This window comes from Calypte anna, chromosome 3 (assembly GCF_003957555.1).
Source record: "Calypte anna isolate BGI_N300 chromosome 3, bCalAnn1_v1.p, whole genome shotgun sequence".
Taxonomy (NCBI): domain Eukaryota; kingdom Metazoa; phylum Chordata; class Aves; order Apodiformes; family Trochilidae; genus Calypte; species Calypte anna.
This window is the reverse complement of record NC_044246.1, coordinates 80463936-80491555: the sequence shown is the minus strand read 5'-3', so window position 1 is coordinate 80491555 and position 27620 is coordinate 80463936. Positions and strand designations below refer to the sequence as shown.

The 27620-nt window shown below is 39.9% G+C and overlaps 2 protein-coding genes across 2 annotated transcripts in view; one reads left to right on the top strand and one right to left on the bottom strand.

Annotated features, from left to right (window-relative positions):
* DOP1A (DOP1 leucine zipper like protein A) overlaps nt 1–16504 on the bottom strand; it is a 60692-nt gene extending 44188 nt beyond the window's left edge. The window contains exons 1-6 of the mRNA XM_030447101.1: nt 16438–16504; nt 5635–5826; nt 4302–4483; nt 2174–2344; nt 715–904; nt 88–186 (exon numbers count right to left, since the gene is read on the bottom strand). Of these exons, the coding sequence (XP_030302961.1) occupies nt 88–186; nt 715–904; nt 2174–2344; nt 4302–4483; nt 5635–5772 (780 nt within the window). The 5' untranslated portion in view covers nt 5773–5826; nt 16438–16504. The remainder of the gene's footprint in view (nt 1–87; nt 187–714; nt 905–2173; nt 2345–4301; nt 4484–5634; nt 5827–16437) is intronic.
* A 3817-nt stretch (nt 16505–20321) lies between these two features.
* Nucleotides 20322–27620, top strand: part of UBE3D (ubiquitin protein ligase E3D) — a 52730-nt gene continuing 45431 nt past the window's right edge. The window contains 5 exon segments of the mRNA XM_030447562.1: nt 20322–20417; nt 20589–20797; nt 20799–20903; nt 21418–21620; nt 23436–23526. Of these exon segments, the coding sequence (XP_030303422.1) occupies nt 20322–20417; nt 20589–20797; nt 20799–20903; nt 21418–21620; nt 23436–23526 (704 nt within the window).

The following is a 27620-nucleotide window of genomic DNA, read 5'->3' as shown; positions in this document are numbered from 1 at the left end:
GTTAACAAAGATCAAATAAATATTGCTAGACTTTAAAAATTCAGTACATTTAGAAGTTTACCAATTCATCTCATGTTCACAACATACCTGGCTCATGTGGAAAGGAAAACAAAAAAGGATAAGGTCCAACGTGCTCCTCTGTACTAAAACACTGGTATCTTGCACTGACGTGCTTACTGCTTCCACCTGAAGTAACAGCAGACCCCCCAAAATAGTTATTTACTGCATTAGTTCAAGAAGTTGGATTTAAGAGAACATTCACAAAACAGGAACAGTTGTTTATAAATACTGATATATATCAAATGAAATAATTTTAAAATTGTGAATGATGAAACAAGATAAAAAAGGGAAAGAGTTTCACCATTGAGGAAAAATATACTCACAGATTCCCTGAGCTACCCAAATATTAAGCTTTTGCTTTTTTTAGATTACCAATGAACACCTTACATTTAAAAGACAAAATAGTACTCTATTTTTTTAAAACTACATCAAAATTCAACTGTTTTTAATTGATGTGTGTAATAAATGTAAAGTTCTACTCAAAAACAGCTTTGCAATACTTTTATCATATACCTAAACATCAGCTTAACTGGAACTATTACAAAGAAAAATGCATTTTTATCTCTTCAAACACAGCGAAGGCATCTAACCCCATGGAAGTATATTATATAAATAAGCAACACCAATGTCTCCACTGTTCCAACAAAGCATTACCATTAATTCAATGTCACTTCCAATGATGTAGAGTTGATCCTCCATTGAAAGCTTCCTGTTCAGGTGGGAGAGGACGTAGGTGATGCCAGGCAAGCGAACTGCAGGGCTGGTGAGGAGGCTGCCCCAGAGAGCACTGTAGAATGCTGACTGATCCACAGCCGAGGCAACCTTCTCCAACAGGGTGTTTGTTCTGCCATAAAATCAAGTCAGCTGAATCAGGACATGCATCACAGCCCCCCTGCCCTCAGTTTTCATAAATATAAAAATAAATTGTTAGAGGAAGGTCAAAACTTTCTTCTGAGAGGCCAAGAGAAGCCCCAGTTATACAATGAATATTATCATGCAGCCTGAACTGAGTGAGCCAACAAGCAAGCCAGGCCAATCTGGCTTCCAAAATGCTTATGTCTGCCCACAGCTTCTCCTTATGTATTCCTTATGTTCAAAGAGACAAATAACTTCTTCATCTCCTACTTAAAGCCAAGTGTTGCTACAGACAGAGGTTTTCAGAGAGACAGCAGGAAAGCATAGCTACTGGGGAAAAAAACACCTCATTGCACTCCTGGCAATATCAGGGCATAAAATTATCACACATCAATCCCTTTCCCCTGCCCTCATTTCTCCCCACTCCTGTGGGAGCACCTGTAGACCCTATGGAAGACCCCAAAAGGCAAGGGAGTAGCCCCTATTCCCTGTTGTAGTGGTACCAACTACAGTGTCTTTACTTATGAAGAAATAAAAAAAAAAACAAAAGTTAAATTGCTCTTCACATACAAGGTGTGAAAATTCTAGCTTCTGAGGTGGAAATAGTAAGAATATGCAAGTGTGTGAATAATTTAATAACTCAAAGTCTTGGAATGTATCTACATCCTTTAGCATGTTAGGATACTACCCCAAGACACCATGGTCAAGATAACCAGGGATGAAGTTTTCTGGATAACAAGAGCTTTTACCTTCCAGACCACTAAGCAAGAAACAGAGTATTAAGCTATAAAGATAGGTGGATTATTGCTGTCTCTCACACAGGTCGTTTACTGACAATTTAGATATCATAATGAGTAAATATGAATGATGGAAGCTTTGTGATCTTAAATTCTGTTGATACATATTTTAGACCAGGAGTAATACGGTAGTTCTACTTTAGAGTAAACCCATGGAAAAGAAACAAGCTACAGATCTCAATTCAGACCAATAATCACAGAATCATTTATGTTTGAAAAGACCTTAAGATAGAGTCCAACTGTCAAACTAGCACTGCCAGGTCCACTACTAAAACCACATCCCTAACCACCACATCTACCATACCATACTGTGCCATTGCAATTAATATGACTGGATGAAACTAAATACCATCTATCTTAAAAAAATAAATAAAAATCCACATATAAGTATTTCATCAAAAGTTGCAACAAAAGACCCTACCAAACCAAGCATATGACCTTATTAACATATCTATCCTTACCTTTCATAATACTCTGACCCCTCCTCTAACCCAGGCAGAATCCCAGTTAATAGTCCTTGCAGTCCTGGTTTCAATGTTTTCCCCAAAGGGAGGTAATAAATCTCATACAGACTCAGTAATGTTGGCTTGACAGACATAGCAGCATTGGCAAGGAGTGGAAATAGTCCAGAACTGTGAAAAGTAAAATTTATCAGGTTTTAGAAAGCTTCTAATGTGAGACAATTCCATCTATACCTTAAAACTATTACATGCACATCCAGTATATAGTTATAAGTACCAGGTTTTTATCATAGAATTTTGCAGAGGCATAGACCACCACACACTATGACTCCTTTATGGATTGACAGGACAGTATGCCAAGGTTAATACTACTTTTTTTAATATTGTGATAGCAAGTACTGAAAGCCCAGAGATTACTTCTTTCACCAATAAAACAAATCTGATAAACCAGAATCATGTTGATTTTGCCCATGCTGAACTACCACACAACAACAATTGTATTTAAAAAAACACATTGTCTTTGTACTTACTAAGAAAAAACAAAGATGGATGAGAACATTTACAAAATTTATAGAAACATTTTTCTATAAGAAAGATAATTACTAATGTTTTACTTCACCAAATAACCTAAAGATAAAAATCTAAGACAGTCATACTGTTAAGCAGCCAGAAAGTATACATTTACAACAGAAATTCAGTTTGTAAACAGATTCTCAAGCTAACAATAAACCCACTGTTCATGATGCAGCACTTAAAGAACTGGAAACATTAGGAATATGTTCGTAAACATTATGTTTTGAGTTTACTATGAATGTAAACGTAAATTCAGGAAAGATACAAATGTCATCAGGTAGGGTGAAGCTATATACATACTACAAACATTTTTGCTATTTCTAGTAAATATCACACGTTATTACACACAGTACCAATAATCAAAGGCATATAAGTAAAACAGCAACTTTCAAAATCACTAAGCACTCAGGTCAGAAGATGCCTGACGTAGGAAGAGCATTAGAGAGTAAAAAAATGTCAGTTTGAGAGTAGGGTCTTAAAATATACAGGTACAAATATACTATTAATAAAAACAACCAAAAAACCCCAAAAACCAACCAATCAAAAAAAAAAACCCAAAAACAAAAGAAACCCCTCCTTGTGGATACAATGTTATACGTGTTACAGGGGAAAGAATTTCCAAAGGAACAAAGTGTTTACAAAAAATATTTTTGCCTTTATCTATCTAGAAGAACCACAGTTTAGCCATAACCATTGTCAATTGATTTTTTTTTTCTGCAGAAAATGACTTCTTGTTCAATAAGCAGCACACTACCCCCCAGTCTCTCTTTGTAAGGCTACGACTCATCCCTCAAGATTTGATGTTCAAACACTGTCATTCTGCTTTCATGAAAAATAGTGGAATCTTTGATAATGCCTTAACGTGAACGTCACTCTTTCCCCAAGCATCAGTAACAAGGGCTTTTATTTTAGGGCAGCATTTTCCACTGTCCTATAACTCCCTGTTAAACAATGTTTTGCAGCTAGTGAATCACTGCGCAAGCAAAAAAATGAAAGCAGAGTTCACAGAATCTTTAAAAGCAAGTGGAAACACAGAACTAAAACACTCCCCTCCACCACTCACTCCTTTTTTTTAATTATCATCTGTTCTAGAGACCACGAGTGAGAAAAATTTTGTACTTGACTTCCATTTCAACCAAACAGAAAATCTTCCTGTTCTGTTGACTGATTACTTGGAAGAGGAAGTTTTTTGCCAGAAACTATAATCAAACTATTTTCCAATAACACTTAAATTACAGTAGAAAAACGTAATGTAAATACATTGAAATAAGCATTAACATTTCAATTACTGCACATGCACAAAACTTTATCTATTTCAATGAAGAAATAATATATTTCAGGTTTGCCAGCACTTAAGTTGGCTCCTAAAAAAACTCCAGGTGATCTTCTGACATACAATGTTCAGGAGAAGAGTATTATACCATCACCAGTAACGTGACAGAAATGAATTGATTGATTCTTGCTATATAATAAAGCAGGATTGTTAATATAAAAGGCAGAAAACCAAAAGCATCTCAACCATGCATTTGCAATGGAGTTGTTTAAATTACAATACCTGTAGAGGAAAAGATCTTTGGCCAGACGCTTGGGTCCAATGATTTTGAAAATGATCTCATAGGTTTCAAGTGCCTTTCGATGAACCCCTCCTGGCAGAGCTGGATGCAGACATTGTGCTAAGCGCTTGCCTATCGTCAGCTTTTTTGGTACTACCTGGTATTTTGCATTGTTCTGCAGTACCTGATAAATCAACACATTAAGAAAAAAGAGCACAGAACAAGTTTAAAATGTACCTTGGGGTTTTTTTTTTTCATTGTCTTTCACTTGCACACTTGCTGTAGATGGAGTTGTGAAGGCATTTAGAAGTTCAGTCACAATGGGCTCCATACTCACAGCTTCACCATTTCATTTTTTGCTTCTTTGGGGGGCCAAAAATTACTGTCTCCATTTATTAAAATCAATGCTGGTAACTTAAAAGAGGACTACAAAACTGTGGGTGGTGAGTCTGGGATAACTTTAGGAAGCTGTCACACAGTGGGACAACACAGAGAATTTTACCGCTGCCAGAAACTATGTATCACTTCAGGACTGGAACACAGAGTTACATTTATACCTTCTGATTTTTCTTTCCCAATATCACTTTGTATACATGTGCCACGACAATTGTTATGACCAAAAAAATTAAATGGGAGTTTATACAAAGAAATTATGCCACTGGCACTGCCAACTGTATTGTCATTATTGATCTTCCACAAAATTTAAAGAGTAGATTGTAAATGCTTCACACCTGTCATTTTCTATGCCAAATTCTGCAAAGCTTCACATTGGTAAAATGTGTGTGTTCAAAGGGAATTCTATAAATCTAACTAAAGATACCTAGAAACAAATGGAACCGATTAGATTTTTAAGGATATCAGGATCTGTATACATTTGTAAAAAGCAATTAAAGATCACAATTACATTACAGATTCAACATATTAACTTTTAAAATAGATTAAAATGAAAACACTGCCTGGTCAATGAACGATTCACCCATCATTTTGTAACTCATGCTTCAGAAAAATATTGATGATTTTTACACTGGCTGCTATTTCTCACACTATTCCAATAGCATTAGAAGTAAATATTAGTAATAAAAAAGATGTTGCACCTACTTCCACTAGAAATATAAATAACTTTTCCCTTTACTTACAATAAAAAAGGGTTCAAATCTAAGACTTGAAAAGGCATTTGTTTCATTTGTTTGCTCTTTGCACACACCCAACATTTGGCTCAGGCTGCTAAAATATTTACAGGAATATTAGACTGCTAGAACATTGCACTTCTGCACTTTTACCCCAATACCCTTTGTCAGTTCCTGAATCTCTTCTGAGAGCACCTGCTAGGTATACCTTGTTTAGCTTTCCAAGCGCTGATATTAAATCTGCCCATTCGCTGGAATATTCAAAGTTCTTCAGTGCCTTGTCAACAGCTGCTACATAGTTTCTGTACTTGGAATCAGTCAGTAACTCCAGCTCCTCCGTGTTCATCCTCCCAGGGTGTCCCCACTAGAGACCAGCTTGCAATTCATGTACAGACATTACCTGTTTAAAAAAAGAGAGACGTATTAGAAGAACTTTGTATAAAGAGCACTGCATTTTCCCTCAAAGGCATTATAAAATGCCAATCTAAAATCAGTTTACAGCAAGCAGTAAACCAAAGCTAACATACTCTACACAAATATAAAAAGAAGAAAAAAAAGAACACCTCCACAAATCAAGAAAAAAAGCCCTAGAAAATTCATGTCCTGCTTCTCACAAAAAGTATTGTTTATTCTCAAAAATACAACAAAAGGGATCTTTTGCTTTCTTTTTTTCTTCCTCTGTCAGGAAAAAGCCCCAACATTTTCCTCACCAGAAAAAACAACCTCACCAGAAAAAATCAACCTTTCTGAAAGCACAAGACACCAATCTTTCTGAATCACTTCCAGGGAGGAGACAAGAAGGAAGAACACAAACAATAGTCTGTATACTGTTCAAGTATACTTCCATGCATCAACACTTCCTTTTATAATACCTGGTATTCTAATTCAGCCATGTAGCTCTACTTCGTTTTATATTATCATCATCCATGCACAACAAAAGTCTATGTTTATGAGTATTCCGTAATCAGAGGCTTTTGCAATTTGCTCTCTGTATTTTCATTACATGGCAGTCTACACCAAGTAATTAAGACACCCCAGTTCCAGGGACACCACCTCATACTTCTATGGGCCATCACTATTTATTTCATTAAGCTGAATTGCTATTAAATTCAAATTGCTACTTAACCCCCAAGTAGCTACAACTAAATGTTAAATTCTATTGTAGCATGTCTGTTAAAAAGGCAGCTTTTTGCCCCTCGTAATTGAGGTCTTTTGGGAGTTCTCTCTGATGTTCAGCTCCAGAATAGATTTCATACTCTGCAGATGCTGCTGCTTTCTTGATTAAAGGAAAAAAAGTGCAGCAGGTTGAAGCATGACAGACAAAAACCCAAAACCAAACAAAACCAACCAACCAACCAAACCACCCAAACAGAAAAACCCACCAACCAACCAAAAACTAAACCAGAAAGAAAAAAATCCAAAAAGCAACCCACCCATGGAACAGGTAGGTATAAAGAAGCTGTATTCACAAGACTGTCTACCAGGTACAATAAATAAGAGCCATGTTGAAAACAGCAGCTTTAGTGAACCCTTCCAAACCTACTGGAGAAGATGCCTCATTGGCCCCTATTCCCAGTGAGCAGCAATATGACAAAATAGCAGGACTGCTTGAAATGAAAAATTCATATGAAATAACAGAGCAGAAGAATTAGGAGAAATAAAAAGCAACACTGATTTCTGGTGGTTCTGCAGTTGAGGGAGACAATAAGAACACTTACCTTTAAATTCTGTTCAGTATAAAGTGCTTTAAGAGCAATCAGGAAAGTATTACAGTTCAACTGGTATTACTTCATGTAACTGCAGTGTGTGCCACACAAGTTGAGCAAGATGCATCAAAAAACACAAACATCTTTCTGACTTTAAGCATATATGATCAATTTTAAGTGTTTTATATGAACATAGAAATTCCTCCTTTCAGATACTTTTCTTACCAAAACAGCTACAAAGCTGCTATTTAGTAACTTTGTCAACAGTTTCCATAAGGAGTTACCACAGACAGAACAACACAACCATAGGATCAGTTACCAAGTATTTTCAGATAACTGAATGGCAAATCCTTGCCACGTTCTTGAAAAAACTCCAAAACCTACAAACTACATCACTATTTGTTGTGTTTTACCTTTTCAGCTCTCCAAAAAACAAAATTAAGAAAGCTGTACTCTGACATCTCCAAACTATGACAGCAGTAAGTCAGGCTCAAAATTTCATGATTGATATCTCAATGTACCCTGGCAGATTTTAGCTCCCTAAAAAAATTAATTCCTTTAATTAACAGGTCCTTCTGAAGATAATTTGGTAAGAACCCAGCTTTTTTATTTTGTTTTTTAGTGATAGAACAACATTAAATAGTCGCTTCAGTCAGACACAGTACACCAGCACTCTGAGTCTCGTCCCATACCTTTCATGTGGGGGTAAATACAAGGTGTCAGACAAAGCATCATCATATTTATCTTTTCTTCTACAGAACAACCAAAATTCTGCATTAATTATTTCTTCAATCTTTCTCCTGTTAATGTTCATCTCCTGGCTTCTTGGATTTTAAGGAAAGTTGCAAGAAAGAAGAATGGGATGAACAAAGAGAAGAAAAAGAGCTGGGACACCAGGAAAGAATAAAAAGCCCAAGTATTACAAACCTTCTGCACCCCTAATTCTGATGGCAGACTAATAATGACACATTGCCTCCAAGGTAGAACAGAAATGCAATCCATTATTTAAAAACCATATTCTGGCTGCCAAATTCATAGAACTTGCAATACCCCACCGGCATAAAGCACTTAGATCTCACTTTTTATTTTTTTAAAAAAGGGTACTTTGTGTTGTTTTATTTTGTAATAACCATCTTTGGATTAAATCTAGCAAAAAGATGGTTTGCTTTGAAAAGAAGCTGTAGAATGCCAAAAGATTTCTCAGAGACAGCTGCACAACTGCCAGTGTCTGGTTCTCCAAAAGTAAAATAAATTATTACACTAAAAAAGAAGAAAGGCCAACATACAAAACCAGCATAATTCTCATTTTTCCTAGCAAAAAAGGATGGTGAGTGAACTTGACAGAGCAGATAATGCTTTCAGAGTCAAGAAAAAAATCCTTTTTTTTATCCAGCTAATTCAGAATTCTCAAATGTTAGACAAAACCAGCAGGAACTCAGGGCTAAATAGGGAACTTTTTTCAGACTTACAAACTGAAAAGAATATTCTGTTTCTTTTGAAAACAAAAAGCATGAACAACTTTGACTAAATTACCTACACTTTTAGACAAGTCTATTGCAGACCAGCTGATACTAATGAACTTACTCTCTTATCATGTAACTTACTTTCTACCATGTATTCTTACTGATACCTTTCTGTTCTCCTCAACTATAATAAAACTATAGATTTAACATTTCATTTTACAGTACTGATAATTATATGCAATGTTAGAGTTTAGCAATGTACGTCACTGTGTAAGTATCACATCCTTATTCTTGCATGGTTTACTACTTTGAAAATGAGAGAAGTAATAAACAGAATAAATCAAAATAATCCAAACACTCCAAAGATTAAACCATTGACCTTGCCATTTCACAATCACCATTTAGTCAGCTTTCCTTGGAATGTTCTTTATTTATTTCCCTTTTTAAATAAAGGTATGAGGAGCACCATCCTTTGTTTTTGTTGTTTTTCTCCCTTTTGGCATAGGTAGTGAGATGAGACAAGCTTCTCAGATCAAAGGTTCAGTTACTCACATGAGTCTGGACAGAGGTAGTCACTGACCTGCTAGAAGTCCACATCTCCTCTTACTGAATTACAAACAGCAAATGGTGGTGTCTGAGTAGAACATTTATTAACAGTAAGGGAAAAACTACCAGAGGAGTGCTGTACACTTTCAAACTACTTTATAAAACCATATTTTAGTTACAAGTAATTGTAGAAGTAGGTCTTGACACTTACTACCTTCCAATTCACCTCCTCTTGGGGATCAAAAAACCAGAAACCTCACAAATTTGGATATCCCTGGATACACGCAGAGTCTTTGAGTATGACTTTGACAAGGAAAGCAGTTATGTGGGGCTGTGAATCTCCTTTTGCTGGGGGTTGTGTATGGTGAGTTCACAGAACAGCCTGCAGCTCTCTTCATCAGTGAGGTGGTACTGGTTTTCCTCCAAGTCATGTTAAGATGAAATGGCTAGAACCATGTTTTCCACAGCAAACACTCATCCTTCACAACTCATGTGCCTAAAAGCCTTCTGTCTCACAACAAAAACTATGAACCTGCTTAAGAGGCTCTGAGTGGTTTTCATGGAAGCTAAAGAAACATGATTGCAAAGAACAACTTCATCAACACTCACTTAATAAAAAGAGCTTTTATCTAAATTATGTCTCAATTTAATCACAAGGTTATAAGATATCCCAAGAATTCATAACCTCTCCTTTACCTGTTGTATCCCAAAGCTCCTCTTCAGGTTTGATTTTCTACTGTTCCACTGTTACATTTATTAACCCTCACAGAATCACTCTATTGGTCAGTTTCACACCAATTTGCAATACAGAGACAGGGTACAGTTCTGATTGCTGTGGAGCACAAATCTGTGTGCACCATGTCACTTCAAGAACCCTCAAAATTAGTTCCACATACTGTAAGAACCTGAGCTCACTAACTGTTCCCTCTGATTCCCTCAGTTTCTGCTTTTCAATATTTCAGGGCTTTTCTATAATTGTTTCTGGTTCAAGTGTGGCTATAGGATGTACAATAAAAGAACAGATAATTAAAAAAGCAGATGAGAAATATTTCAAATCTAACAGTACTGAGCTATTGTTTTTCAAGCAGTGTACAGTGCCCACATACCAAGATGGTAACTGCAGAAACACATTTTTATTTAAATAGACTTAATACAAACACAGACTTGAATACATGGAAAACAGAAGCCTTGTCATTTGATAATTTGTTATGCTTTGCTTCCCCACAGAAGCAGTTAAAAGCATGAAGAGCAAAATAAATTTAGCAAACCCCAGGCCAGCCTCTTAAGATAAAAATAAAATGTTGGAAATACATATATTCTTCCATCACAAAAGATTTTCAAATTACAGCTAATTACTATAATTCGAAATTGATTTTGTACAGAGCCTTTTATTTGGGAATTTTTCAGAGGTATCTCTAATGTCTTCTGAAAAATAAGAACCCTTAGAGCTTGTTGTTTTCACAGAATCACAGAATAGTTTTGGCCAACTGCTACTGAGCACAGTAATGAAAGATGCAAAAACCCCCATATTACCCAAATAAACAAACCCAAAAAATGCAGACTGTATAATTAAATATAATTATCTGTGATCTCATTAGTATCCTGCAACAGCAGAGAGCACATAATAAGATTTAATATTGTGATTAATAACTTTCCAGTACTTTTCTACCCAGTCAAAATTCATAAATGGAACAGCTTATTACATATTTCCATAGAAAAAACAACACTGCTTTAGGTGTTCAAATTCCATTCCATTACAAAATTAAATCAGCATAACTATCTGTACATTACCCACACTGGCAACTTCTAAATCACCACAAGATGCTTTCCTGAGCTGGGGTTGGGCTTTTTGCATGAGTGTGTAGTGAGAGGATGAAGGGCAGGGGTTTAAAACTTGAGAAGGGGAGATTTAGGCTAGACAATAGGAAAAAATTCTTTCCTGTGAGGGCGGTGAGATGCTGGAACAGGTTGCTCAGGGAAGTTGTGGCTGCACCCTCCCTGGAAGTGTTCAAGGCCAGGCTGGATGGGGCTGCGAGCAACCTGGTCTGGTGGGATGTGTCCCTGTCCCTGCCCATGCAGGGGGGTTGGAACTAGATGATCTCTAAAGTCCATTCCAACCCAAACCATTCTATGATTCCATTACATGATTCTATGATGCTTAAACAAGTATTAAAAGAGGGAAAACCAATGGCTTGTACTAGAGGTTAGATAAGGTACCCAACTGTATGCACTCCCTCCTGGTTTCACAATCTACAGAACGTGTTTATTAATTTATCATTACACAAAAACCAAATCATCAGGAAGATGAAATGAGAGCACCCTTTTCCTTCTTTTGCATATTCAAAAAGTCACAGAAGGACTTGACTAAAACTGTACGTCTACCACTGATCACAGTCTGATAGAAATACATAAGGTTTACAAAATGTCCTTCCTGCTACTACTCTTTTACGGTATTCCAAAGTCTGACTTAAGCCACACAGGAATTCATAAAGGAATAACAAGCTTAAAAATTCATAAGGAACATACATACATTCTCGGTAATCAACTTCTCTATTTGCTATTGCAAGAAAACAAATTTATAATTATGAACCATCTCTAAAGAGAATGTATTTTTTTTAGAACACTTATTTTTTTCAGAAGTAAAAAGGTATCAAATCTATTTCTGTTTCCCTACCTATCATATTATGCCTTAATTAGCATGCATTTTACATCTAAAATCTACACAACTTCAGATATCCACACCTTTTATTTTAAATTATGCAAAATATCTAACATGTCATATTAAAAACATATGCCAGTTTAAGCCAGAATAACAGTTTAGTGAAAAATGGGAAAAAACTTCCTTGACTTTATGGTTATCCTTCAATACTCATTTACAAGTACTTTTCTCATCCTCTTCTTCCCTTTGTTGACCACTGTACTGACTCACTAATATTTCAACACAGCTCTAGAACAGGTCACTATTTATGCTCATAATTTCAATTACACATTTGCATCCATCAACCAATCTGGGTAAAGGCAATTTTTTAAAAAAAATCTTCTCAGTCTTCAGGCTGACATGCCAATAATAGCGAAGGAAGAATATAGCATTTAGATTTTTTTAATGCAGGCTTTGTTTTTTTTGTTTTTTATTCGATTCGTTGTGGGGGGTTATTTTTTATTTTATTTTATTTCGTTTGTTTGGGTTTGTTTTGTTTTGTTTTGTTTTTTTAATACATGAAATATCTCCTCCTGGCATCAACCACTCACTTTTACAATGCCAAGCAAAACAGAAACACAAAATCCTTACTGTGAAGTATAACTATCATCCACCATTCCCTCAACCAAAACAAAATGGTGCCATGATGAAAAAGGCTGGCTTGCACCCTGGATTGGAAGGTGTTTTTTCAGCTATCCAAAAATAAACCTGGAACATCACGCAGTTAAGTTTCCTCACCTTCATAAAAAGATCCTGAGATTGCATATTAGAAATAAGGCTGTTTGGATTACCCTAAACAGGAACATGGAAGGTATTTATCTTACATAGCCAAATCCATGATAACCACACAAGTCCTGGTGAGTTGGAAAAATCATCAGAAATGAGAAAAAGAGCATGTTCTGTGTGAGCACAGCTGCACCCACCCCATGGCTTCTGTAGCACCCACCAGCACCGTAAGCTTTGTGCCTTTCCTGTCCCACAGTGGAACAGCCCTGACAAGGCTTTGGGGCTTCTCTCTACTCTGTTGAGAAATGACAGATAAATAAGTATATGATTTCAAACAGGTACCTTCAGTCCAGATGTCTGTGCTAAATAACAAGATGCACTTCCTGAAATAAACTGCAATTTCTTTTCATTTTACTTGTTCCTGCCTCATGCCTTGAAATGGTCACTATACCCTCTCTGAAAAGAAATCCTCTTAAATTAGTTAGCTCTCCCCTTTCAGTCTTTCCCAAGCTTTTACTAACAGAAAACTTAATTTGAGGTATTCCTATTCTTTCTTGCTTATTGTCTACTCTTAGCAAACCAGTAAATCAAATTAATACAGGAAACAGTTAAAAAAATAAAAAAAAACCCAAACAAAAGGAATAGAAAAGGTAACAATGCAAACCAACACAAACCATTATGACTATGTTTAAACCTAGATGTGTATTAAGATGTTTTAAAAGAAGAGTTTGACAACTTCCGGATATTCCTCAACTGGGTAAACAAAAAAAGGCCTTGAACAAGTTTCATGGTCTTATATTCTGCTTACAGCACTCTCCTCTACTGAGAGAGGCCTTTCTTCCGGGGTAATACTGTGCCTTCACATTGATAAGTCTCTTTTAACATTCTGATAAAGAGCTTAACACAGAATCTACCAGCTTGGAAAAAAATTAAGAAGTGGCCTGATTATTTACTTATTTACTTATACTTTTATCACAGTTACTTTAAAACTGAAGATTTAGACAAACTTTTTATTTATCCATACCCACTGATCTAACATCTAGATTCAGGCAACACATTCTGTCTCCAAACAAACCTGGCATTTAACAAAAACATGTCTGAAGTTCACATACCCTCATTGCCTTACTCAAGTAACCTCTTAACACAAGACTTTGTCCAACTTCCTTTCTTTTAATATCTGAGGTCTAATGATTTTACTAACTCATTAATTTCAAATTTCAACTATTTTCAATCTTTTTATTCTGATTTTAATTTTGAAATAGAATGCCATACACATACCTGTGTATGATCTAGGTTGTGGCTATACTTTGCAGCACATCTGATTTCACATCTTCTGCAGACAGATTTCAAATAAATTTGTAAAGCAGAATCCTTTTCTGACTGTTCTGAAAATGGTGGCTGGACAAAAACTTGTTTGCTCTCTTTATCCTCAGAAATAAGCCAGAAAAGACATAAATAAGAGATTAAAGTCCCATTAAATATGAATTTTGCAAATGGTAGTAGAAACCAAATTAGGAAAAATGTATTCCTCAGCTTTACATGATTTTTTTTAAACTTATATTGAAGTATATGTTTCTGATAAAAATTGGGATATGTTGACTACTGAGATAATTTAGTGCCTTCCTTGCTGCTTTCTTCTCATTTCTTCTTTCAGTTATTGGGGAAAAATGGTCAATCCTGCAGAGTTTCTTCTCCCCAAGTCATCAGAGGGAAACATATTGCTTACTGTCTGTATCATTCAACTTCTTTTCAGCTACAAGTCAGGGCAACATGCTTATTAATCTGAAAGACAATTTATGTGCATACAAATAGATCACTTCCATTTTTCTATTTCATGGTTTAGCAGGTATCATTTACTTTAGTGCCCTTCTTATCTCCTATTTTTCTCAACAGCTTCCAAAACAGGGTTTTTTACAACATTCTTCACACCTCTTGGTTCTCTTCTACACACTGCATACTTAATATAATAGTTCTATCAAAATAATTAAAAAAAAACAAAATAAGAAAAAAGAAAAAAATAGAAGAGCAATAAGCATTTTCAGTCAGCCTAGCCCAAGAAGTCATTTCCAGCTAATCAAGAAGATTAAAATTGGACAGCAGTAATTTTGGTCAAGGAAACTAAGCCAGTGAGGAAGCATCCCCCCTTATTCAAGACAAAGAACAATGGCAGAAGAACAAAGCTGAGCCCATTTACACTAGACAGACCACATTCCTACCCGTGGAGCTTTCTGTGTGTGTGATGACTATTTCTAGAAGTCAGTGTAGCATGCCAGTGTTTTTAAACAAGAAAAGCAGTACCAGTATAAACATGGCCTAGCTTGTGAACATAACTGTCCACTCGAATGCAGAGCCACTCCACTGATGGAAGATGGAGGGTAACTTGTCTTTGCAAGATGCTGTTTACACATCTACCAACAAGTTGGGAAAGCCATTCAGTAAGTCAGAAATGCAGTCTCTCCTTCTCCATCTCTCACAGGCTGCTTAGTTTCCAAAAGTGCCTATTTTCATTTCAATTAAAACAAAGCTAGGAATTATACTGTTGATGTTCTGCCTGTTTCCAAACTGACATTCCTCTACATGACATTCACCCACATTATATTAAAAATGACTGTACATTCTGGATCATCACAATATTGAGACATCACACTATTATTAGACCTGCAAAAGGTCCATTGTATGTCACCCTGTTTTTGAAAGGTTACTGATATTTCAAACAAAAAAGTAAGCATATCTGACAGGCAGACCAGCATAAATATTTAATACAGACAGACCAAGGCTTGGCCCCAGAAGGAGAAACTACGATCTTCGACCTTACCCATAGAATTCAGGTATCACATTATGCATTTAGCCTGAGAACCATAATACATGCATTATTACTGCATATAGAAAGAAGATCCAGGAGTGCAAAGGTTCTTGCTAATCAGCAACGAAAACGCAAGGGTTGAGTCACTCAGAACATCCAAACCTGTACCCCATATCCAACATATTCTTAGGGTTCTTACAGAGATATATTTTTTAGGATTTTCTGGTTATTATTACAGGTATGCAATTATTTCTAAAATAAAAAACATTAAGCACCAGATGCTGTCTGTCATATACCAATGCTTCTCAAGTGGGCATCACAAGATTTACGGCAACCCCTGCATCAACAGATGAAATTTAACCCTGCGCTAACCACACTCCGGACAGCCATACGCCCCGCGTATCCTTCCAAACATCACACGCAACAACAGCTCCAAGAGCCGAGCCAGCCAGCCAGGAACCCGACCCAAAGAAGGCCCACGACCCTCACACGCTCAAGGTCAAAGTAGGACGGCTCCGGCAGCCCAACACTGATGATGTTCCTAGGATGAGGTGCCCGGAGGAAGCCCCGCCACCAAGGGCGCAACCAGGCCCCGCAGCCAGCGCCCGAGGCAAGGGCCGGGAGGGGAGGAGGGGAAGGGAGGGAGGTTCGACAGCCTCGAAACGCACCCGCTTCCCGCTACGGGAGACAGCACCGGGGAGCGGAGGGCTGACCACGGAGCGGCAGTCGGGCGAGCCAGGAGCCACAGGTTAATTGATACAGGGCAATTACCGGGCTAATTGCTCTCCCCAGGCTCCTCCGCACCTGACCCCCACCCCTCGCCCAGCACCGGCTCGGCTCTGGCCTCGGCCCGGCACAGGGAGGTGAGGGGAGAGGGCCGGCTCGGCTCCAGGGGCGGACCCCGCTTGGCTGCGGCGCCTTCCTTTACACAGCGGGAGGAGGGGGGGAGGCGACGGGGAGGAAGGAGCGGAACGATCGCCTCCGGGACTCGTAGCCTACCCGCGCCAGGAGGAGGAGGAGGAAGGAGAGGAGGAAGGCGAGGAGTGGGCGCCGAGGCGAGCGGCGTTACCTGAGCGACCCGAGCCGGAAGAGCCCGTCCGCCACCGGCACCCCCGCGCCGCCCTGACAGCTCCCGGCATGCACTGCGGCGCGGCTACCTTACACCCCACCCCCCCCCTTGCGCCGCTCTGCTCGCATCGCCACACCGCACAGCGCCCCCTGGCGGACAGCGGGATGAAAGGCGGGCGGGGTGGCCGAGGGGTGCCCCGAACCACTCCGAACCGCCCCGAACCACCCCGAACCTCCCCGAACAGCCGGCGTTCTAGGGGTTGAAGGCTCGAGTGCCAGCGGTGCCTTGTGCGGAGGAAGAGGGGGCAGTCCCGGTGGGTTTCCGTGAGGGAGGAAGCGAGCGGCTGGGGGTCTCCCTGGTGTTGCTGCAGCCATTGCCCCGTGTCAGGGGAAAAGGTGCGAGCGGGAACATCGGGGAGAGAGGGATGAGGCACTGGAGTGGACTGCCCAGGGAAGTGGTGGAGTCACCGCCTCTGGAAGTGTTTAAGGAAAGGCTGGATGTGGCACTTGGTGCCATGGTCCCGCTGATGTGGTGGTGTTAGGTCATAGGCTGGGCTTGATGATCTCTGAGGTCTTTCCAGCCTCAATGGTTCTGTGATATGGACACGGATGATAATAAAAAAAAAAAAAAAGGTTTTATATAGATGTATGATTTTTTTTTTCCTAACCTTTAAGGAGCTCACTGAAAAATTGGGGTTGTACAGCCTGGAGAAGGCTCAAGGGAGACCTCATGGTGGGCTTCAAGTGTCTGAAAGGGCCTACAGAAAAGCTGGGGAGGGACTTCATACAAAGGAGTGATAGGAGAATGGGGAACAGTTTCAGGCTGAAACAGGATGAATTTAGGTTAGCCATTAAGAAGAAATTCTTTACTGTGAGAGTGGTAAGACACTAGAACAGGTTGCCCAGAGAATTTGTGGCTGCTCCTTCCCATAAAGTGTTCAGTGGATGGGGCTCTGAGCAACCTGGTCTGATGGGAGGTGCCCCTGCCCATGCAGGGGGGTTGGAGCAAGATGTTCCTTAAAGTCTCTTCCAAGACAAACCCTTCTGTTAAGCTGTGATTATATAGAGAGCAGGTCAAAATAGAAGGTAGGTGGTACTTCAGAAAATATTGCCCATTATATTAGTAATTGTAGGTAGAATTTTCTAAAACTTGTGATTAGTAGGCTCAGGTCCCTATGACACAGAAAGGCATGTGGGGATGCCCACATGGATAATATTGAAAGGAATTTTTTACTGCAAGAGAAAAGTTCAAGTGACCAGTTCTGCAATATGAAGGGTATAGTTCTTTGGCTGCAACCTGTTAATTTCAAGTCCATCATTATAGTTCTCAAATTTTAGCCGGCTTCATAGTAGCAAACAGGTATTATGCTTATAAATGACTTAACTGCAAAAAACCTTGTGCATTCAGCTTATATAATAAGTAATTTAATCTTTGTCTGAAGACAAGTAAATATTTCTAAAATTTAATAATATTGATAAATCTTTACTCGATAACTTATGTTATCAGCCAACATTTTATGGAGTCTAGTTGTATTTTTCAGAGTTGGAAAATAATAAAAATGAAATGTGATTCCTTTTCTCATTAAATTATAACAGCATTCAGTAGGTGAGAAACAGTTCCTTTCTGGAAAGCTGATGAATTGCCACTGTTTTTCTGAGGCATTGAGTATGACATTACAAGTGATGTATTTCCCATTAAGATTGTGCATGTGTTTTTATTTGAAGCTAGGTACAAATGCATCTGAGATTTAGTTCTTGATTAGGGTTACTGCGTGTTTTGGAGCTATTTAAAAGTTGTAATCTTCACAGAGGATTTCAGACCTGTAAGGAAAATGTGTTCCTGCAAAGCAGGTGATGAACATTTAGAACTTATTGCCACCAGAGGCTGGGGACTCGGACACTATCCATAGGTTCAAGGTAGCATTATTGGTAAACACCTCCATAAGTGGACACTGAAGGAAACAGGTAGGGATGAACCCTCCAGCATCCCTCATACAATGAGAGTCAGGGGAAGTACCAGGAAATGACCACACTAAGGAGTTCTACCTAATTAGTATTCCCTTTTACTGACATTGGAGTAAAAATACTGGGCTAGATGCACCCCTGATGCTCGGTGCACTTGCTCTGTAGGACATTTACCTACATTTCTGTGCAATTCAGTGCAGCAGTAGTGAGAAGCCTATAATAGACAATTTGAATAAGTGTAGCTCACACCCTTATGATTATTCATAACTTCGTAGCCTTGTGTAAGGCTTTATAAAGTAGGGGCCCAAGGCCCTTTTACTAATAGTAGTTGATTCTCCTATAATTACAAGGATTTTATGTTTGATGTGTGACCTACTTGCTCAGAACAATTTAACCTGCAATATTGGTTTGTGAAGTAATTGGAAATGAAAGCCACCATGTGGACTAAATATTTTCCTTCCTTAAAAAACGCAAACAAACAACAACTAAATCCCAATTTCTACTCTTAGAACAGCAGGAAGAGAGCATATTCTGCATCTTCAAATACTCGAGCAAATTCATGTTTTGTAAAAAAAACCAAACCACTTGGTTTAGACAGCTTAGCTGAATATTGCCAGACAGATTTTTCACACAAAAGGTAAGCTTACTCCATCTACTTTTTTGAGACTCTCCTAAGACATCTGGCTTGGTTTTGCCAGCTCCAAGGACTAAGATTACTTCAAAGTATTCATGTCTTAGCCAGTGAATTGCTATAAATTTAACATGTATAAACCTGCCATTTTGTTTGAAGCTTTGCAAATCACATTTTCAAATAACCCTTTGCAATCTCAGAAGGTCTTGTGACTTTCATAGGAAGTCAACACTTCACATTGCAAGAGACTGGGGTTTTTTTTCCAAAGCAAAAGCTTTTTCTCTTTGTGTCTTCAAATAGAGATCATTAACAGCTCCTTACATACTGTCAGGGCACTGTGCTGCATGAAGTGTGCATTGGTGACAGTGCTCATGAGCTAAGGGACAGTCACACAGGGGTGTCAAGGTGGTCATAAGAGTTTCTTAGTAAAAGACCTCTTGAGAGGCAGTAGGAAGCCTCACCCCAGAGCAGCAGATGCTTGTGCCAAGGGAATACTTGGCATCAGTGCAATGTGACAGCATTTGGAAGCTGGGTGAACAGGGACTAGGAGGAATTCAGACAGACTTGTACTGGAGAGGGGGTTGTTCAGAGGCAGGTAGTGGTGCAGGGACATGCCAGAGGACTGAGTGGAGAGCCTGGCCCTGGCTCAGCAGAGGTCTGTGCTCAGACAGAGCTTTGTGGGTTGACCCCCACCAGCTGCTAGCTCACTGCTCTGTGTTGGGAGAACCAGAAGAGCAAGTGCAAGAAATGTCGTGGGTCAAGATAATGATGGTTTAGTAACAGAAGAGGGGGGGAAAAAAACATACAATCACCACTACCCACAACCAGGGGTAGCCAATGTCTAGACAGTCTCTGAGCAGTGGCTATTTTAGGAAGACTACACCCCCATTTTTTTATAGCTGAGCATCACCTTCAATGGAGTATCTCTCTAGTTAACTGGAGTCTGCTGTCCTATCTCTCCCCACCGCAGCTTCCTCCCTGCCTCCAGCCTACTTGCTGGGTGGAGTGGAGTGGGACACTGAGGAGACAGTATCCAAACACTGTTCAAGCAATAGCTAAAACACTGGTGTGTTATCAACACTGGTCACAAATCCTAAGCACAGAGATCCCACAGAAGAGACAAGCCAAGCTGCACAGGAGGAGGAGCATCTAGGGACCAGGAGTGCCCCAGGAGGTGACCTGGCCCTGGCTGCAACGAGGGCCAACAGCATCTTGGGGCATAACCCATAGGTCTCGACGACTCCTTCTCGCTCACTATTTGGCACTGAGTAGAGCTCACCTAGGAGGCAATGCCCAACGCTCACCCCACGGCCCTTGCAGAGAAGGTGGCTGTAAACAGAGCCGAGTTTGCAGAACGCCACCGAGACAGGTGGGGCTGGAGCACTGTGAGGTGAGATGGCTTCGGGGTTTCATCCACAGCACCCAGAGCCAGTGGTAAGTGCCTGAGAAGCAGGAACCGTGCTCCCCCTCACAGTGGGGGTGTGGCAGGAGGAGAGTAGCCGACGGGCGTCACGTTGACACACAAGAGGTTCGCCCTGGAGCGACTTTCCGAGCAGACCTCGGGGCTTGGCGACCCGGCGGATCTAGCTCCTGGCAGCAAGCCCCGACTCTACAGTGCACCGCGGGGCGAGCAGGGGGCAGGCGGCAGCCACCATCCCGCTACACCTTCCCCCCGCTACCAACCGGGGCTCCACCGGCGCCGGGCTGCAGGCGGAGCTGTGGCGGGCGGCCACCCTCACGCCTGCGCCAGCCGGCCGGCGGAAGAGCGGTGGCTTCCTGGGCCGACGCTGGAGGTGTTCCCGTATCGGCATGGCGGGAAGGTTTCTGCTGGAGATCAGGCGGGGGACACAGAGCGCCTTGCTGGTTATCCGGTAGTGCGGGGCGCTACCTGCCTCCCGCCGCACGGAGCGGCAGGCGTGGGGCGGGGCGGGTTTTGTTTCGTTTTGGTTTGGTTTATAGCGTCCTTAGCCGTAAAGGGAGTGGGATGGAGAGGGAACCGGGTTATGTAGCGGCGCCTCCCCCTGCGCTTCCCTTGCAGAGTTTCTGTGCAAATAAATGCTTCCTGAGAACAGTGATTAATTTCTCTCGATTGCGCCTCTTCACCCTCACGGGAGATCCCGGTTTACCGCCTGGGTCCGGGGCGCCACTCGGGCCGCTGGGGAGCAGCAGACGGACCCCGGGCTAGATCCACCCGGGACGCCTTCCGCAACCCCTCTGCCCCGCCCTGAACACCGCGTTCCCACCCGACGGGCGCCGAGCTCGTTCTGCGCTGCCGAGCTACGGCCCAGCTCGGCTGCCCGAGCGCTGGGCGCCTGCCTGCCCGTTTTGGCTTTGAAGTCTTAACACCTCCGTTCCGAGGTAAACCCGTCACTTTGCGTCCAACAGCGAAGCGGACCGACCGAGCTCGCCGCTGGACGTTTCGGTGGCCGCGGATTGTCTGGAAGTGAGGAGGAGCAGAGGGTGCTGCGAGGCGACAGCGCTGCCGCCAGGGGTCAGGCTGGCCCCAGCCTCCTGCCGCGCCCTGAGCCACCTGCCCGGCGACGGCCTCCACCTGCGCCTGCGCCTGTGCTGCCCGCCGCCCAGCGCCGGTAAGGTCGGGGCGGGCTTGAGCCACCCTACACCGGGGTGTTTGTGTGTCTGTGTGTTTGGAGGCTGTAAAAAAAAAAAAAATGCTGAATTGCTTAGGGCGACCTGAAACCTCGGTGTTTTAAATGACGTGCAAGCAGGGACGTTTAGGTGTAGACTCTGCAGCACAGAAAAACCAAACCAAACAGCTGCAGGTCCTGGTTTGCGCCGTGCGTGTGTTGCTGCTCTTTCTCAAAGGCGCTCTTTAGCTCTGAATAGAAAATCTAAACAGGAACTAAAACATAGTCAAATTGTCAGTTCTAAAAGTAAAAAGTGCAAAAACTGGCATAATGAAAGGGAAACATGGTCGCTGAGTAGGTGTTCAGTGAAGGACTTTGACAACTGCTCCCTCCCATGTTACCCCAAAATTATTTTCTTTCCCTCTTGTTTTGTGTTCGGTAATGCAGTGATGTGGTTCATCCATCCTATTGCAGTGAGATCATCCCCAACCACTTAATTATAAAGGATTATGATTTTGTGTCTCAGGCTGTTCTCACAGCTTCATTTTGCAGAGGTTAATGTTGCAGGTAACATCAGTAAAGTTACCTTCCCTGTTTCCATGATGCTAATTCAGGTCTAGCATGTGATTGCATAAATAGGAAGCACTGTAGAGTAGCTGGTCCTTTCGTTCTAAATTCATTTAGTAGGATGTGGAGCAGAAAGGTATATGGACACCATGTTGTCATTTTGTAGTTTTAAAGAAGAAATGTTGTTTTAAAGCATACGATGCAGAGTAAAGGTTTCAGAACCAGAAACACACTCTGTTGATATTAGTTTATGTGAAGGTTCCTTCTGTGTGTTAATCTGTAATTTTGCATGTGCTTTGACAATTCAATTACCCAAAAATATTTAATAAGGCATGATTAAAAAGATCCAAGATGAAGTTTTAAAAATTTAGTTTTGAAACTAGTGAAGAACAAGTACATGAACCAGATGGTAATTGACATATATGTTGGATAACCTGAATTAGCCTCTAATGTTTTCTATTTGTATGTGAAGTTATTTGTCTCTCAGATGAAATTCTGGAACCTTTTAAAGTAGTTTTCTTTTTTGTTAAACCTTAAACCTTGAATACCGAATGCCAGTGCTGAGAATATACTTTGATTCCTAAATTTGAGGAAGTGGGCAATGCAAAAACCTATCCATACATAGAACTAGGCTTCCAGTTATACTTTTCCTCCATCTAACGATATTTGATAATATGTGGGAGCTTTTATAGCTCCTTTTTTAGTTTGGAAAAGTCTGTGCTGGCTTTTGTGAGACTGTTATTGCTTTGCTGGCCTGGAGAGGGCACTGCTCCCCATCTATTCCTTGAGTGGTACCTCAGCGCCTGGTCTCTTACCTGCTTGGAAAACTAAAACTAAAAAACACCCTTACGGTTTTGTATTACATGTCGGGCACATACTGTGCCCTTATATCACAGCGACAGTGATATGCATAAATATAATTATGAAGGAGTGGCCCTGAATTTTAACTTATACAATCTCTGTAATTAAATCAGTATCTTGGTTCCCCCTATGGAGGGGATTTGCACTCTTTAAAAAAATAATTCACAATTTCTGTTCAGCAATATGGGCCATTAGGTGGAGATGGCAAGTTTTTCCTAAATCTAAGTACTTACTCGACAGGTAAATAAATTGTGTTCGAAATGTCAGCTTTTTGCTTGGTTTGTTAGGAATTTTATCTTTTTCAGTTGGAAGTATTTGGCATTTTTTTTCTGCACAAGTGACTGCAAATTTTACACAATTTTGAAGATTAATGTGTCTTTTTCTACCTAGATTTGGCTTTAACTTTGAGAGAAAGCCTGAAACCCCAGAAGAATTATGTCTTTTACTGTCAGTCCTGTGGTGACATCATAGTAAAAGACCGGTGAGTACTGCAATGTATTTATAAAAATAAATGCCAAAGTAATTGGTATTAGTGTTATTTTGTGTACTTAGGGAGTCAGCTGAAAGGTGTTTATTTTTAAATGGATAAATTAGAACATTTTGAAGCATTACAAATGACTAAAAGCAAATACTACCTGAAACTGTTTTTTACTGTATATTCATTTAATTCTCTTGATTTCATTCTTTCTGGAAAGTAGAAGTACCTTACAAAGGGATTAGGGAGCTGGGAAATTTGTATTCTTTTCCTACTTGTCTGCTATGCTTTGAGCAAGACATTTCCTTAGCAGCTGGACTTCCCTATGTGTAAAATTTCTGCTTTGAAATCTGTGGATTTTCACTCATCCAGAATCTCTTTGGACTCATGGTAGTATCCTCTGGTTTTGCTGTACAAAGAAAAAACTTCAACATTTGGACTTGTACCTATTGCAAATGTTCATAGTTTTCACTGACTTAAAAAATATTCATAGTCCATTAGTAGCTGACATCTGTGCTTTGTTGAAGGGAACAAAACTGGTAATTTGAGCCCAGACTTCTTTCTTCCTCTGCACTTCAGGGATCCTCTTTAGTTCTGCTCAGCCTCTTGTCCATTCCCTTCAGTCATCATGCCATAGTTACAGAGTGGCTGCTCAGAATGGGGCTGTTGACCACAGCTCCCCTCTGTCTGTTAAACAAATCCAACTTCCAAACATAGTTCAGAGATGCTGAATTTGGGAAACAGGAGCTGTTTCTTAGCTGTGTGACTCAGCCTTATCTCTATTCTTTACAAAGTCTGCAGAGTGAATGAGAGTTTTAATTACAAGCTGCTGCATTTTCTGGGTATTCTGGTGAACGATTTTGACAGCTTCAGCTGGATGTATATAAATTGTTAAAGACACACTTTTGCAGCCTTTTATGATCTGTGTCACTCATAATACTCAGAATGGTAATACAAATGGGGTATATTCTATAAACTGTTATTTTCTTGTCATAAATATGGATTTATGTCTGGCTTGAATGTAAGTGAATGAGAATTTCCTGACTTCCTCTTCTGAAATGTCTCATCAGAAAGTAATAACTCTAGTAATAATTCTTATTTTGAGACATTTGTAGATTAAGGAGACTTCTAATATCTAGCCAATAGCATTTGCTTTAGATAGACTTTGAACTTTATATTTTCATCTCTGAGTGGGTGTTTTTCTGGAGTTCAGTGCATCATATTCATATGCAAGGAGCCTATAGATTTTGGCTCTGCATTCTATAACATGATGCAGTTGGAATTTTTAAGAAAGGAAGAAAAAGGGCATGTTCATGGCTCTTTGTGTGGGATTTCTCCTTGCAGGGAATCGCTGAACCCCTCAAATATTATAACTAAAAAAATATTTTTTAATACAAAGGGGAGCAGTGGAGCTGCCAGTGTATCCAACACCACCTGTTCCAGTGCTTATGAAAGGAAAACAGTGCTCCTTTTGTGTGACGGTGTGGTCAGTGTTTTAAGCTACACAATTTGTATGTTGGTCTCTCCAGGGAGAGTGAGTATGGCAGCACGGATGGTGGGATTGAAGGGAAGCTGCAGGACTCTGCGAAGGGGAATGTATTATAGTGTGAGCTGCAAGAAAAGGGCCTGCAATAAGAAAGTAACTGAGATCTAGAGATGAAATTGAAGTAAGTTTGAGAAGAAATTGAAGTAAATTTGATTTTAGATAAGACTGTACAGGAGCCATAAGAGGAACCAATAAGTAAGAAGTTGCTGCAAAGAAAGTGGTAGTGGTCTACCAATTAATTGTCAAACTGGGCTGTCAAGATTTACCAGCAAGCAAATAGGGAAGACTGCTGTTAAACAAATTCTGTTGGATCTTTTGTCTTTTTCTCTGATGGAGCAGAAGGTTTATATGTTTAAAAGTCCCAAGTCCATTTTACTTCCAGCTTTCAGAATTTTTGATAGATAGGATGATATTACTGGGTTGGTGGATATTAGTTATAATGATATCAGAAATTATTTTTCCTAGTCCAGTCTCAATGGCCAAAATCCTGCCCACCTAAGAATTATTATAACCTTACAGCAGGACTGCTTTAGATTAGTGCCTAACTTCTAGCTTTTTAAAATTAATTCCCTAGGCTTCCTCTGTTTGGAGACAGAACTATCTCTAGGAGGAGATTCAGCCTGACTATATTAGACACATTCAGAAGGAGAAAATTTCTGTTAGAAGTCCCAACCTAAAAATTGTCTCTCTTTCTGACTATGAAGATGCCCTATGTACCTGTCTTAAAGTAGAAACTCAGTTGTTATTAGCAGCAAGTTTAGAGACAGATGAGTCTCACTCTTAGCTAGGTTTTATCACTGTATTTAGCAGCATCCATTTAGTCAGCACCCAGTAAATGTCAGGCTTCCTTTTTTTTTCCTGTTTTATTTTTTGCTGGTTTGTTTTTTTGGGTTTTTTTTGAAAGCTGCATTTTTATTAGTGTTAAATTTTTCCAGTTTGGGTGATCCAGGATATGGCTTACTTCCTGTGAATATAAAAAGCCTAAAATATAATGGTAAATGTATTTTTTGTATAGCTCAAAGTTAGGAGGGCTCTATTTAGGAAATTCTGGTGGGAGTTACTACTTTTTTTGGGGGCAAGAATTTAAGATCTTGGTGCTGTAGACTATAAGGATAAAGAAAGAGTAATACAATGAAACTGTAGAGCATTAGTCTGCAGTTTAAGGTACTCTAATGAAGACAGCTTTTTTTTTTTTTGTTTTCCAGCCTGAGTTCAGGCACTGGGACTAATTGTACAAGGCTGATGGATAATCAGTCATTAGGCCAACATCAAAATGAAGGTCCCATCATAGCAAAATTGTGATTGTATCTCAGATCATATGTAAGAGCAGAGAGAGTGAAGACAGTGATGGGCAGTGCTGAGAGGTTATCCCATTTATGTGCAGTAAAGCTGAGTTAGAGGACCAGTTATTCCAACTTCCATCTGCAGGTGGGGCAAGCACAGTTTGAAATGTATTGTCGATCTGGAAAGAAGGAAGTTTTTATAAAAGATTTTACTTTCTCCCACTGAACAATACAAAAGGCACAAGAAGCTACAGCAGGAAGAGCTGGCATCTTCAGAACAGAGGAATCTGTGAGCTGCAAGAAAGGGCCAATGTCTTAACTGTTGGCTTAGCAGCTGTGTGTTTATTTGCCCAGCAGCACCAAAAGCAAAGTTGTATTTGCAAGTTTTAAGCAAGGAGTAGAATCAAGAAATTCCACATAAAGGTTTCAGGCAAGAGCAGAAGCAATAAGTGAATAAAAAGAAAGCATTTAAGGCAACTAGGCAGAGAACAGAAAGTGCAGCTCTGCAGCAAGCAGTATATCTAGAAAAACTGGGAGAGATGCTCACTATTAAAGGTATGATCCACTGTGTTGGTAAAGAGGCTGAATTTCTTTCCAGTGTAAAAGTTACCTAGAAAACACAAATTAAAGAAAGTATTAATACATGGACAGTATCTATAAATGCTTCTACATTCTTAAAAAAATCATATGTGGTGGGACCACTTAGTGGCTATAGGAACTATAGACAGGAAAAGTATTGAGTGTCATTGACTCCTAATGACCAAGGTGATATTTATAAAGCCACATGTATATATTCTAAATTTAAGAGTGTATTTTACAAGTTAAAGCAGTGATTCCAAACCTTGGCTTATAAAATCCTGTGGCAGTCTGTGTAACAAAGAAAGTTAGTTAAGAACAACAGTGCTAACAAGAGCAGTCAGGTGTTGCCTGGAGCAGCCTCCTCTGTCTATACAGCTGCCCAGGGAAAAGGGATTTGGTTTATTTTTGGATGTGACTTCTGAATCTGAATCTGAATCTCAATTAAGATTGTGTTATGCCTTTTTTGTTGTTGTTGTTCTTTAATGAAGATATGCTGTAGTATTTTTGTTGGTATTTAGCCGTTTCAAAGTCTGATATTTCACTTTTAGGGGCTTCAAAGGATATGCCCTCCCTTGCAGTGGCAGCAATCTGTTTCTGTTGTTTTTATAACAGCATGTAGTGCAAGGGAATTTTACAAGAAGTAATAATAAATATAATTGCAAAACATCCATTGTTACATTTTTCATGACTAA